Genomic DNA, 14264 nt, shown 5'->3' on the forward strand with positions numbered 1-14264 from the left:
AGTTTACATGTTTTTTCTCCATGCAAAAGAAGGAGCATCTACATAATACATCCTACCACGGAAAACAAAAGAACTGATTAATAAAAGAAAACTATTAATAAAATAACATTAAAAAAATTGAAATTACTGAGATAACATTGATTCTATACTACATGATGTATAATCTTGTTAGGTTTATCTTCCTATAAATAATGAGAAAGAGAGAGACAAACAGTTAAAAAAATACAGTCTTTTTTGTATCCCACTTTAGATACACAACAGTCACAGATGTAAGTAAAAGTTATTGAGTCCGAACATTAAATACTTGTATGCTACATCACTGGAACTATCCTTTTTGACATTGACAGTTTTCAGCCTGTTACAATAATCAAGAGAAGAAGTGTCAGTTACTGAGAGCACCAAAGCAGATAATGTGGACTAGTTGCAAATTTCTCAGTGCACTTGTTGCATTTATTCTCTATGAAAATCTGAGACTTTTGCAGTATTCATCATTGCTTTCTTCAGGAAAGCACCTGACTGTCATAGAAGTACTGGAATCATACAAATGTAAATTATGTAGTTATGCCCACTACGACCAGAGATTACACAGCACCACTGATGAAATTTCATTTGCAATATCTTTGTTTTCATGATGATGTATATTATGAGACATAATCCTGTGCAGTATGTCAATGTCAAGCACTTGCTTCAGTGCACTTCTGATTGTTAATCTTATATTTCTGTTTTAAGTTGTTGATTCACATTCTGATTTCCAGAACCTCTTTGATTATTGACTCCCATTAGATTGAAGTATGTGCCACAAACCATGTCTGCTGAAATATGGTTTTAGATTTTATTCATAAGACTGTGTTTGGCAGCAGCATATTTTTCTAGATTTTTCTAATTGATGTACCACTGATGTTTAGTACAGTGCTGGAAAATGGTTTTGATAGACTGTCAAATTTAGGAAATGTTATAAATGCCTGGTACTTTGAGGCTATGACTGTCCTGTAGCATCCTCCAAAGGAAATTAGAATGTATGTCAATAAGTTTAAAAGATTGGGATTCACACTCAGGAGTGGATGGAAGTGGGTACTTGTCACAAGGACACTGCACAGAAAGGAAATACGGAAGCCTCCGATCCCGCCCGTCTGCTTTGACCCATGACGTCACAAATATGGTGGAAACGACCATAAACCACGATTCCAATATAGCGCATATAAAGTCGTTACGTAGACATTATGAGGACGAAAATACATCGAAAAACAAACATACACATGTTCCACAAAAAGCCTAATGACACTAACGGGACAAGCGCAAAAAATAGGGGGTTTTGGGTGGGGACAAACTAAATATAAACAAATTAATGATATGAATATAATAGAGGGAAACATTCCACGTGGGAAAAATATATTTAAAAGATTGGGATATTAAATATAAATATAAACAAATTTAGACACCCACCCCCATACAAAACCACGCAAAATGACGAAAAAAACCGACATCACAAAACTCCCCAAATACCACTAAACACAATATCATCTGGAATCGGACACTTCCCTTGACCTATATAGCTCAACAGCAGCTCCCGATCCCATAAATTAGGACCTAACATTTCCCTTGACCTATATAGCTCAAAAACACCTCCCGATACCAAAACCAACATTCACAGCCACCCATTGGTATCAAACACTTCCCTTGACCTGCTATCCTTACAAGATCTCCACATACAGCCGTCCCTGGTCCGAGACGCCGGAACTTTTAAGTAAGCCTCATTTCTTCACAGCATACTGAACACTTCACGACTTCATCCAAAAATCCGAATAGTTGAAGAAATTTTATTGGAGACAACGCACTGTCCCCCATCATAGCTGACAACCGAAAACTGTTGACCCTGTCAGTCATATCCATGCCTACCAAAGACATAAAAAAAGCAATTTACCAAAATTCACACACGACGCCACACTCGCAAACTAAACCAAAAACATCACCTAATACACCACCAGAGAGCACCACCGATCGCATCAAAACGACACCTACAAACACACCACTCTCGCAAACTAAATTCCGCGCCGCCGTGACGTCACACACCACCACAGCCTTACGTCACGGGTCAAAGCCGACGGGTGGGATCGGACGCTTCGGTCGACCCCACAGAAAATGTCTTGTGTTATACATATGTCAATAGGAAACAAAGACACTTTGAGAGACGTTTCATAGGTCTCAATGTAATACTTAATTGTGGTGGGCACACTCACATATATATGATTTCATTACTTCTTCAACAGTCAGTTACTTTCCTGAGGTAAACAATGACAGATATTGCTGAAAGCACAGGTTTTCAAGGAGAATTATTGTGAAGAGTGCGTTGAGAACAGTTTATACAACTTCCTGTTCCGAATTAAGTTTACATATATGCAATACCATTGAGGAAGTCTCTGAAATCAATTCTTGTCTAGGTTAATTGGCATGGTACAGCCAGATTGCTGTATTTGAACAATATGAAATCATACAGAAATGATTAGATTATATTACAACTGTGATCCACAAGGTACTGACACATCAACTCCAAAATCTTGTAGCCGTTAACAGTGAGTGCATCTCCCCTCACAAAGTAAGGAGTCCTCTTTTACAATCATGGGCAGTGAAGCCACAGCCCTCAGTATGGGATGCATGATATCTTTCTCTCATGGAAACATAAAATTAGTGAGTGTGGAGGAAAGGGATAGGGAATGCAGATAGGTGGGAATGTGTGTCGGCTGAGGTGCTTGGCAAGCTAGTCCATGCTTTTACAATAAACACGACACATTCACTCCTGTTGAAAACTAACCCTAATATGAAGTGACTAAAAGTATTCACAAAGAAAGATGAAATTTGTAAGTAAGTAATATTTTATGAGATTTATATTTCATAAAGTCTTCAAATTAATATTTGATATTTATTTAAACAGTTGTAATAAAACAAAAATAAACAATTTTTGACAACGTAATGTAATTGCATAGATAAAAAATCTACTCACCGATCTGTGGCAGGAAAACACACATATAAAGAAATGTTTTACATATGCAAGCTTTTGGAGCCAAAGGCTCCTTCTTCTGGCAGAATGGTTGAAGGAAAAGGAGAGATTTAGAAAAAGGGGTAGAGGTTGGCAGGAGAGAAGTAATAGTTGATGGTGTAGCTGATTTAAGGAGTTGCAGAGGGACAGCAAGAGAAACATGCTGTTAAGATTGTTTAGAGAAGGTGGGATAGCTTTTTGAGCTGGAGTTGGGAATGTTGTTGCAGTTTGAAGTCTACCACTTTACCTAAACCTCTGCAGTCCTCAGTCTTTCCCTTTCACCCTTCTTCCAGAAGAAAGAGCCTCTGCCTCCAAAAGCTTGCATACATGAAACCTTTTATTATATGTGTATTCTCCTGCCTCTGCTTAGTGAGTAGATGTTTTTATTTATCCAATTCCATCAGACAGTTATAAGGATAGGTTTGAATCATTTCTAAAGTTTATCTCAAAACTAAAGTGAACACAGCATTTCACATTTCAAAAATTTTTCTTGCTACACATTTTAGTATATTTGTACCTAAATAAAACAATTTTGTGTTATATATTTAACCATAACAAAGAAAACCAGACGTGATTTTTTAGTTATTTTTGTTTATTGGGTAATCTGGGTGTCCAAGTGTATTTGGTGCTCTGAGTATTTGTACAGATTGAGTCTTTGTATTGTTTGTTTGTATTACATGTTCTAGTTTGTGGTAAGAATAGATTCATTGACCAGTTCCATTACAGAATTCAAAATTGTACTTCACCAAACTTTCCTCATATTTCAGGTAATAATTGTTAAACTGCCACCAACGCCATCTAAGTTCCACTATATCTTCAATTTGCGTGACCTTTCTCGAATATGTGCCGGTCTCTGCTTGACATCTGCAAGTTACTTCAAATCTCCAGAGTTATTTGTGAGAGTCTGGAGAAATGAGTTCCAGAGAGTGATCTGTGACAGATTAATCTGTGATGAGGTATGTTATGCCAGATTTTGTCTCTTAAAAAAACTGTTGCAAAGTTAGTCTATATAACCACAGTTACAGTACCAAATGATTGGAATGCTCACTATTTATTGATGACACTAATGGCAAAAATTTTTGTCACTTACCTCTTCCATTTGATATAAATATATTAAGATATGTTTCTGGAGTATTGGAAAATACCTTCCCAAGATGAAGAAAGTAAGGATGGTATTTTATTGCTGTTAATGCAAGCATCCAGGGATAAGAAGAGAGGAGCTTATAATAATATTCTGTAGACTGACATTATATTTGGTTGTTTGAGATTGAAGCAGATACAGATTAAATGTATTTATTTACAGTGATAGACCCTCTGTTCTAGATATATAAATGTGTTAAATGTTCAAATGACCATACCATTGCTGGATTCTGATATTTTTCTCAAGTAGTTTTATGTAAATGTGATACCTTGATGCTAAGTCAAACAGTGTGGTAAGTTTGATATCATTTCCACTACATTCTGTATTGTTGTTGTTGTGGTCTTCAGTCCAGAGACTGGTTTGATTGTTTACTACTCAGTGAGAAATTATATTTCATTAACTCACTACAATTAAATTTTCTGTTTATTGAATACCCCCATTATTATTTACTCTTAATGGGATTAGGTTTGTCAATTAACAGTAATTATGTGGCAGTTTTAAATGAGAAGGATATAAAGTCAACAGAATTTTGAAACATTTGTTGTTGGCTGTATAGATAAATAACTGTGTGATATTATACAATGGAAAATCCAGGATGGACTAATGACAACATTATGAAATGAATAAATTGCTACTCACCACATAGTGGAGATGCTGAGTTGCAAACATGCAGCCAGAGACAGTGGTCATGTACATATGAGTTACATTTGCGATGTGCATGTGTATGTTGTCTAATTCAAAAGATTGACTTTTGGCTGAAAGTTTACTTGTTTACCAGTCTCTTTATTATGCCTGCCTGTGACTGACTCAGCTTGTCCACTTTATGGTGAGTAGTAATCTCTCATTTTCATAATATTGTGTAATATTATATTGTGTTATACATATAATAAATCATTTCTCACTGATACTTTAACTGGCAGAGTTAAATCTGCTGTGGAAAAACCACTTCACATAGAAGGGGTAAGGAATTACCAATCCATCTTATTAATAACAGTATTCTCAAAAATTTTGGTAAGATCACATAAAATATGTGACATAACTAACATTGGATTGTGTGGTGTCACCGCCAGACACCACACTTGCTAGGTGGTAGCCTTTAAATCGGCCACGGTCCGTTAGTATACGTTGGACCTGCGTGTCGCCACTATCAGTGATTGCAGACCAAGCACCGCCACACGGCAGGTCTAGAGAGACTTCCTAGCACTCGCCCAGTTGTACAGCCGACTTTGCTAGCGATAGTTCACTGACAAATTACGCTCTCATTTGCCGAGACGATAGTTAGCATAGCTTATTTGCTACGACCTAGCAAGACGCCATTACCGGTTACTATTGATGATGTAAAACACGTACCGTCAAGAGCGATGTTCACCAATTATGGATTAAAGTTAAGTATACCACCAGCTACATACTTTTTTTTACTAGTCTCAATTCCTTTAACTGTTCCAGACCTCACGCCAGCCTGCGTGAGCTAAAACGCATGCCTATCGCCTTCCTGTCATAGTGGGTTGGCTGTCTTGCCAATCCACAACAGATTGCATCATGTCATCCTTAATTAGTGTCTAGTAGATTACTGCTAGGTACTTAAACAGTTTTTAAATAATTGACATTAACACTATTGGAGTTAATTTCATTTTATATATGTTTATTGTTGCTGGTCACACTGATGGTGACCAGTTTGTGGGGCGGCAGGTGGAATTAATTGTTTATTTAAAATGTTCCTATTATTTATTTAATGCTGTGTTGTTGTTTGCCATTCTCAACACTGGCTCTCTAACTACAATCTTGGCAACCAGAAAGTGATTAGCAAAACGTGAAGCCTGTAATTAGAATTCCTAGTGCCCACTTCATCTGAGAAATACACTTATAGCTACAGCTTATAGCTCTGAGGAATTAGGAGATTGTCTGGGATTCATAATCAAAAACCATTTTCTCTAAAATGTTCACTATATTCTGAAAGTCACAGACCAAAAAGAATCCACACAATCCAACTAACAGAGCAGTTCAGAGTCTAATGCGCTGATGCAACTATAACTGTTCAAATTAAATGTTTAAGTGAATGCTCACCATAATTTGATGATAATGTTCATCAAACGCCACGCTAAATAATGGTAGAATGTCTGTCATGCGGTGGCACGTGAAAATACGACATACGCTAACTGAAGATAGATCATTAGTCATCCCAGAATTAACACTTCACTCGAAAACGATTTCATGGTTATGCGTATCCCGAGTAACTTATTACGGCATCTGAGGTGTTCATAGCAATGATACCGACGCGCCGCGACTCCCGGCCCAGGTGGTGTGCTATTCAGCGTCTGGAGAGAACTGGGGCCTTTTTTTTTTTTTTTTTTACTTACTTTATTGTTATTTTAAACAGGCTGTCAGCAGCACACTACGCTGCTCTTCAGCCATAGAATAAACAAGGAGCAAAAACGGTGAGAAGACACATAAGTGACAGAACGGTGGGCAATAAAACAGGAGACACATAGAGACAGACACGGAGCCGTTCACACTCGTCGATAATCCACACTGCTAACTGATGAGACAACACACAAACACTGAAGATGACGATGGCACTGGTGAACGATGGAGTGTGATGGTGAACACTGAGCACTACACATGACGGCACACACGAAACACTGATGGCAGTGATCTCCGGTGCGCGAATGTCCACTTAGCGTGTGCGAGTCCGGGGAGATGCCAAGAGGGGAACAGGGGGGAGGTGGGGGCAGGAGGAGAGGGACAGGGGATTTATTTTCTCACGCAGCGTTCTTATATATAAAGCAGCGGTACGGACAGTTAAGGGAACGCCTGATTAAATCCGCTCTCCCGACTAGCCGCTGGGCTAGTAATGCACCACTTTAAGTTATTGAATAAATCATTGCTTCCTTTGCTGATGGCCGATGAAGCTCTCAATTTAAATGTGCAATCAGCACACAGGTAAGTAATCATAATAAAAGTCTGACATGGCTAAGTCAAATATTTTGGGCGAGAGAATTAATTTAATTACACTACACGCAGTAGACGAGCTCTGAACTTGCCCTTTGGAGATACGCTATCGCTATAGTTTTATAGTTATTCAGTTGAAACTTCTCACATCTTTATGATTATAGCGGATCTCCCTTCTACTTAAATTTAAACATCCTAGCCTTATTTATTCGCCTACTTAATCTACACTCCTGGAAATGGAAAAAAGAACACATTGACACCGGTGTGTCAGACCCACCATACTTGCTCCAGACACTGCGAGAGGGCTGTACAAGCAATGATCACACGCACGGCACAGCGGACACACCAGGAACCGCGGTGTTGGCCGTCGAATGGCGCTAGCTGCGCAGCATTTGTGCACCGCCGCCGTCAGTGTCAGCCAGTTTGCCGTGGCATACGGAGCTCCATCGCAGTCTTTAACACTGGTAGCATGCCGCGACAGCGTGGACGTGAACCGTATGTGCAGTTGACGGAGTTTGAGCGAGGGCGTATAGTGGGCATGCGGGAGGCCGGGTGGACGTACCACCGAATTGCTCAACACGTGGGGCGTGAGGTCTCCACAGTACATCGATGTTGTAGCCAGTGGTCGGCGGAAGGTGCACGTGCCCGTCGACCTGGGACCGGACCGCAGCGACGCACGGATGCACGCCAAGACCGTAGGATCCTACGCAGTGCCGTAGGGGACCGCACCGCCACTTCCCAGCAAATTAGGGACACTGTTGCTCCTGGGGTATCGGCGAGGACCATTCGCAACCGTCTCCATGAAGCTGGGCTACGGTCCCGCACACCGTTAGGCCGTCTTCCGCTCACGCCCCAACATCGTGCAGCCCGCCTCCAGTGGTGTCGCGACAGGCGTGAATGGAGGCACGAATGGAGACGTGTCGTCTTCAGCGATGAGAGTCGCTTCTGCCTTGGTGCCAATGATGGTCGTATGCGTGTTTGGCGCCGTGCAGGTGAGCGCCACAATCAGGACTGCATACGACCGAGGCACACAGGGCCAACACCCGGCATCATGGTGTGGGGAGCGATCTCCTACACTGGCCGTACACCACTGGTGATCGTCGAGGGGACACTGAATAGTGCATGGTACATCCAAACTGTCATCGAACCCATCGTTCTACCATTCCTAGACCGGCAAGGGAACTTGCTGTTCCAACAGGACAATGCACGTCCGCATGTATTCCGTGCCACCCAACGTGCTCTAGAAGGTGTAAGTCAACTACCCTGGCCAGCAAGATCTCCGGATCTGTCCCCCATTGAGCATGTTTGGGACTGGATGAAGCGTCGTCTCACGCGGTCTGCACGTCCAGCACGAACGCTGGTCCAACTGAGGCGCCAGGTGAAATGGCATGGCAAGCCGTTCCATAGGACTACATCCAGCATCTCTACGATCGTCTCCATGGGAGAATAGCAGCCTGCATTGCTGCGAAAGGTGGATATACACTGTACTAGTGCCGACATTGTGCATGCTCTGTTGCCTGTGTCTATGTGCCTGTGGTTCTGTCAGTGTGATCATGTGACGTATCTGACCCCAGGAATGTGTCAATAAAGTTTCCCCTTCCTGGGACAATGAATTCACGGTGTTCTTATTTCAATTTCCAGGAGTGTATCTTGCTTCCTTAATTTTTAAGACAAAAACCAGAAAATCATGAATTTCAACGAAAATTTTAATTTGTGAGATCCAGAATACTGTTTCTACTAAATTATTATGCAAAAGGAATCTAAATACAAATTTTTAAGTTTCTAGCTCTTTTCTGTTGCGCCAATGATTTTTACAGAAAAACGTCCAAATTTCGATAATGGTTAAAGTTATTGAACTGACATTCAACACATATTGATTTAGTATTACTCCTGACATGTTAGAAACGTTTCAGGTTATTTACTTGATTTTTAAAGTATTGCGCAACATTTATGACGTCAGAGCTAGTTACAGTCGACTAGGCTGGCACACAGTGGAAAGACTGATGTGAATTTTATACGGCGTGAGTAGGCTGCTTCCCTACAAGTTTGCAGATAATATGATTCATATTTATGCAAAATAGGTCAATAATGTACGAAGACTTCAAGGAGTCTAACTGAAATGAGTGAGTGGCAATTTATAATTTAGTGACAGAAGGCTGATACACATTAATGATTATCCACTTCCAGTCTCTGGAAGAACCACATTTTGGCCTTTTCAGAGATGATACCATAATAGGGATAAAAGTAGTACCAGTCCTCTAACTAAGTGGCCAGCTAGAGATATGTTTGAAAATGTCAGCTGAAGGTTCAAGGCAAATGGATTATCACTTAAATTCGACAGGGCTCAGTTCAGTACTTCTAATACAACTCCAGAAACTATAAAGTAGATCTCTCAGGCATTGAAATAAATGATGTAGTTAACCTTAATTCAGCCACATTTGCAGTATGCTTGATTACTGCTGTGGATGATTTAAGACTGAAGGAACTTGTTTATTCTGCATATTTCTGTTTGCTAATTAGATACAGAATCATTCATTTGGGAAACTCAGCTTACAAGGATCACATTTACAGGATGTAGAAGTGTGTTATAAGAATTCTACCTAATGGTTAATGCCTGAATGGCCTTTATTGACCTCTTAAAAAAACTTACTCTTTTGATAAATGCCATACCTAAAAACCAGAAAAGAATTAGTCTGCCCTTTTAGGAGTTTCCAGTTCACTCAAGATTTATTGTTGCAACAGGGCAAGTGGAATACTTGAAATCATTACATTTACAAATCAGTAGCACAAGCTTTTCAGAGGTGCCAGATATCGATCCATGCTGAAACACTCATATTAGTACATCATGTATCCTCTGTGGTTGGCAGTGTAGGTGCTGACTCTGACATCCAGTTGATTGCACATATGGCAAATACTTTCCTGGGATATGTTACATAACACCTGTTTGCCCTGTTCTGAAAGTGTTGTTGGTTGACAAGATACACGAGTCACTTCTCGTCCCAACATATCCCCATATGCTTGATTGGAGACAAGTCCATAGATCATGCTGGCTAGGGAAGTTGCAGCATATCTTGTAGAGCATGTTGAGTTTAATGGGCAGTATGTCTGCGAGCATTATCCTGTTGAAACAACACATCACCTTCCTGTTGCAAGATGGCGAAAGAACAAGTCTAACGACATTTTTCACAAACTGTGTGCTAATTAGCATCCCCTCCACAAACACTAAAGGTGAATAAGAGTTGTAGCTTATCACACAGCAGACCACAAGGCCTGGAGTGGGGGCCAGTGTGTCTTGGATGAATGCACTTTATGAGACGACACTCACCTGGTCTATGTCGAATGTGTGGACAATCATCATATGCAAGCAGGCAGAATGTACTTTCATCGCTGAAGACCACAGCATGCCATTCCATCTCCCCAGTGATCCTCTGACAGCACCTGTCAAGCATTGCATGTCTTTGCCACCATGGTTTGAGTGGCAGACGGGCAAGAGATATGCATCCCCGTAGTCCCACTGCTAATAACCGGTTAGTAACGAAATGATCTACCACTGCTACTCTTACAATATGAGAAGCCTGCTGGGCATCTGTGCCATGTGGATGTTCAGAACCTCATCTATATGTGTAAGAATGCTCACATGACCACTGATACCAGCATCATTGCACAACTGATATAGCATGTCCATCTTGTGTGGCAATTCTCTGAAAGGACCATCCCGCCACTTGCAAGGCCACAATCTGACCCCTTTTAAACTCACTCAGTTGGCTGTGGGAATATGAATTTTGTCAAATATGTGGACTGTATTATTGCCATTACACTCATGAAATTGCACTAAAGAGGACTGCTGCAGTTATGCCTATGGTGCAAACCATAAAGAGAAGAAAAAAAATACAATTTCATTGACACTATTTATTGAAGTAACAAATATGTTCAATTTCTGTGCAGAGCAGGACATTTATAAAAGAGATATATGTTTTTACACCATAATTGGTGATACACTGGCTCTGGCTTAGATGCTTTCTATTATTTGTCAGATTTATATTCCAGTCCATGTATGTAACTTCTTCTCTGGTGGATAAATAAACTGAACACACCTTTTATTAGCTTGGAATGTATTTTTCACTCAAGGAATATACTTAGCATTCAAGGAAACATGCTATCCTGTCAGTAAGAAGAAGAAAAAGAAGAAGATCAATAGACTGTAGAACTCTGATCTGAAACAAAAGATCTGAAAGTGTTTGTTCAGATGTTTTCTCCAAATATAGCCTCAGTATTTAGAGCACACATTCATGTGTACCATTATCTATGCCACTGTATTAGCACTGAAGCAATCATACTGTTACAAAGGAAATATATCATCAATAATAATTGCTAGGCTGCTCCTGTAAGTAATTCACTTGATGACCAGTTTATAGCCTGGAAACCATGTCATTGGGTTACATCTGTTAAATTAGAAAAAGTGTTTTTAAGCAGGCCTGAGGAATGGTGGACCTTTACTTTCTGCTTACCTGACAATCCAGTGATTGCATCATTTATTCATAGACAAAAAAATGTTCGGATCCATTCATGTTGCAACTTTAATGTCATTATTCCCTGTGTTAGTAATTTGCTCTATTTCGCACTACCGATTGTAACTACAATTTGACCATAATTGTAGTGGATGCTTTTTCTAATTTAACAAACCTAACATCATGATGTGGCTTCTAGGCTGTGAGACTGGTCATTAAATGAATTATTTACAAGAGCAGCCCAAGTGGTTTTATTCAAGATGTCTATTTGTGGCTGCTGTTTTCTCTAATACAAAACAATGTGAAAGGGAAAAATAAATCATAACAAAAAAAAATCAGATGAAAATGTACAAACAAAATTCCTATCTTTTCTTGTTCCCTATTTATTTGTTCTATTACAGTAGGAAGGATGCCAAAAGTTGTGGAGTTTTTTATTTTTCTTAAATCCAGTGTGAAATATAAAAAGAGGTACGAGGCAGATGCATTGAATATTGAAAAGCATTTTGAAGCTGTTGCTGTTCAAGTGCATGGGAAGCTGGGTAACATAATAATTATAGCCACATATAGACCACCTAGTGGGGACACGGGCACCTTCATTACTAAATCTTAGTCTCTGCTGGACATTATGTTCATCAAAAAAGATGCTATAGCTTACTATGAGGTCTTTGACATAAATATTGTGAATGACTCTTCATCAAGTAGCTATTTCTTAATTAATTGCACAGCTTCAGCATGTTGCCTCTTGTAAACAGCACCACAAGAATACAAAGGGAATGGAAAGTATTATTGGAAACACATTTTCAAATGTGGACATCACAGAGACAGAAATATTATTAATACTGACTGAGGGCTATCTGATCAGAATACCCTTATTCTTAAAATTCCTCCCATACCTGTGAAAAAAGGTATGTGCTTCTTTCTTACAGAAGAAATTTTCCTGCAGAAAGTTATAGTAGTTTTGCTGACTGTCTAAGTAACAAATCCTAGTTAGAAGTGCTTTCACAATCATTTACTAACAATGCTTATGATACTTTCTCTTCAATATTCATGCCCAATTTTGAAATATGTTTTCTCAATGAATTGACCAGGGTCCATTCATGCTGAATCTCTAAATCTAATTTGTGGGTTACTTTCTGGCATTAAGATTTCATGTAGGTGTTTAAAAATGCTCAGTTCTCAAATGAAAAGATCCACAGATCCCCAATTTATAGAATACATAAAGATTTATAAGAAAATATATCAACAGGTAATTGCAAAGGCAAAACTACTTAGAAATGATAGACTGTCAGGCAGTAAATCAGAATCAGATGAAATAATTACAAATGTGTGTAATAAGAGAAGTGTTGTAGAAGTTAATTTAGATATTTCTATAGCTTTCAGTACTGTTAGCCATTAAATTCTTTTATATATATGTTGGCAGCAATGAGGATAAAAGGGATTGAAAACAAGTGTTTCAACCTTATTTGCATAGTGGATCACATCAGCTCATTCTGACCTCAAAATTAGATTAATATTGATGCAGAGAATGTTGAATTAGGGTACTGCTGAGTCTTGTGTGCCCCCTCCTGTTCTTTATTTACCTCAGAAACTGCAGCTAAGATCATGTTGTTTGTGGATGACACTAGTGTAATAGTCAGTGATGTTAATGAATCTTTGTCCATAACAGCTGATCAAGGACTCAAGTCTTAGGAGTCTTGATCCATTGCCAACCGGCTGAACCTTAATGTGAAGAAAACAAATTATAATCAATTTGGAAAGATGGATAAGAACTAAGATCTCCAACTGATACTTTATTGAATGAGTTAAAGAAGGTATTGTGGTGGAACATATTGTTCATCTATAAATACATGTTTCATCTCTTCCTCACAACAAAATAAAAGATGACTGTGTATAAAAACATTATTTAGTTAGTCAGGGTGGAGAGGATATCATACTGAGCATGCCATAGTTCGACAGTTGAGCAGAGTTGGAGTGAGACATGTCACCAAGGCGCAACACCAATTTAATGTCTCCACCTGCTGTAAAGGGGTAGCTTATGCTTTGGCATCATGCCTTGGTGACGTTTTGGAAAGCAGAGAACAAGAGTCAGTGCCTACAATCACAAGCCCAGAAAGAGTTGAAAGATGCTGAAGAGAAGTGTCATTACATTCGCATTTGTTCTGTTCTGTGATTCACTTCAGAATGCTGTCCTGATTTAAAAGAGGGCTGAACACCCAGTGTTGTAATTGTTACATAGAACAACTAAACACAGAAGAGTTCTTTAAAATGTTGTCATTTAGTAGTTTAAATACTGATAAGCTGTCTTCCAGCTGTTTGACCCTTCACAGAAAGAAAAGAAGTCACAGGGTTACAGTTGGTGGCACTGTGTACCAGGACCACAGCTTCAAGAAAATTCAAGATAGGAAGTCATATAAGAAGGTAATAAAGGTAAAAGTTACTAGGGAAATTACTAGGGTAACAGATGACTCATGAAGTTGTTGACTCGGCTACAACTCACATCTTAAGATGTAACACTTCAGTATCATGCACAAAGCTTTTAGGAATGTATGTTGATCAAGTCTTAAACTGGAAAGACCATATAACTTAACTCTCCCAGAGACTCAGTTCTGGAACTTTTGTTCTGAGAATTATT

General features: G+C 39.3%; 1 protein-coding gene across 1 annotated transcript in view; it reads left to right on the top strand.

Moving 5' to 3' along the window:
- The window catches only part of LOC126088335 (dynein axonemal heavy chain 10), a 1153099-nt gene that overhangs the window by 628246 nt on the left and 510589 nt on the right, over window positions 1–14264 (top strand). Inside the window, exon 32 of the mRNA XM_049906469.1 lies at window positions 3802–3990. Coding sequence (XP_049762426.1) covers window positions 3802–3990 — 189 coding nt within the window. The remainder of the gene's footprint in view (window positions 1–3801; window positions 3991–14264) is intronic.

The sequence above is a fragment of the Schistocerca cancellata genome, chromosome 6, assembly GCF_023864275.1.
Source record: "Schistocerca cancellata isolate TAMUIC-IGC-003103 chromosome 6, iqSchCanc2.1, whole genome shotgun sequence".
NCBI classification, from domain to species: Eukaryota; Metazoa; Arthropoda; class Insecta; order Orthoptera; family Acrididae; genus Schistocerca; species Schistocerca cancellata.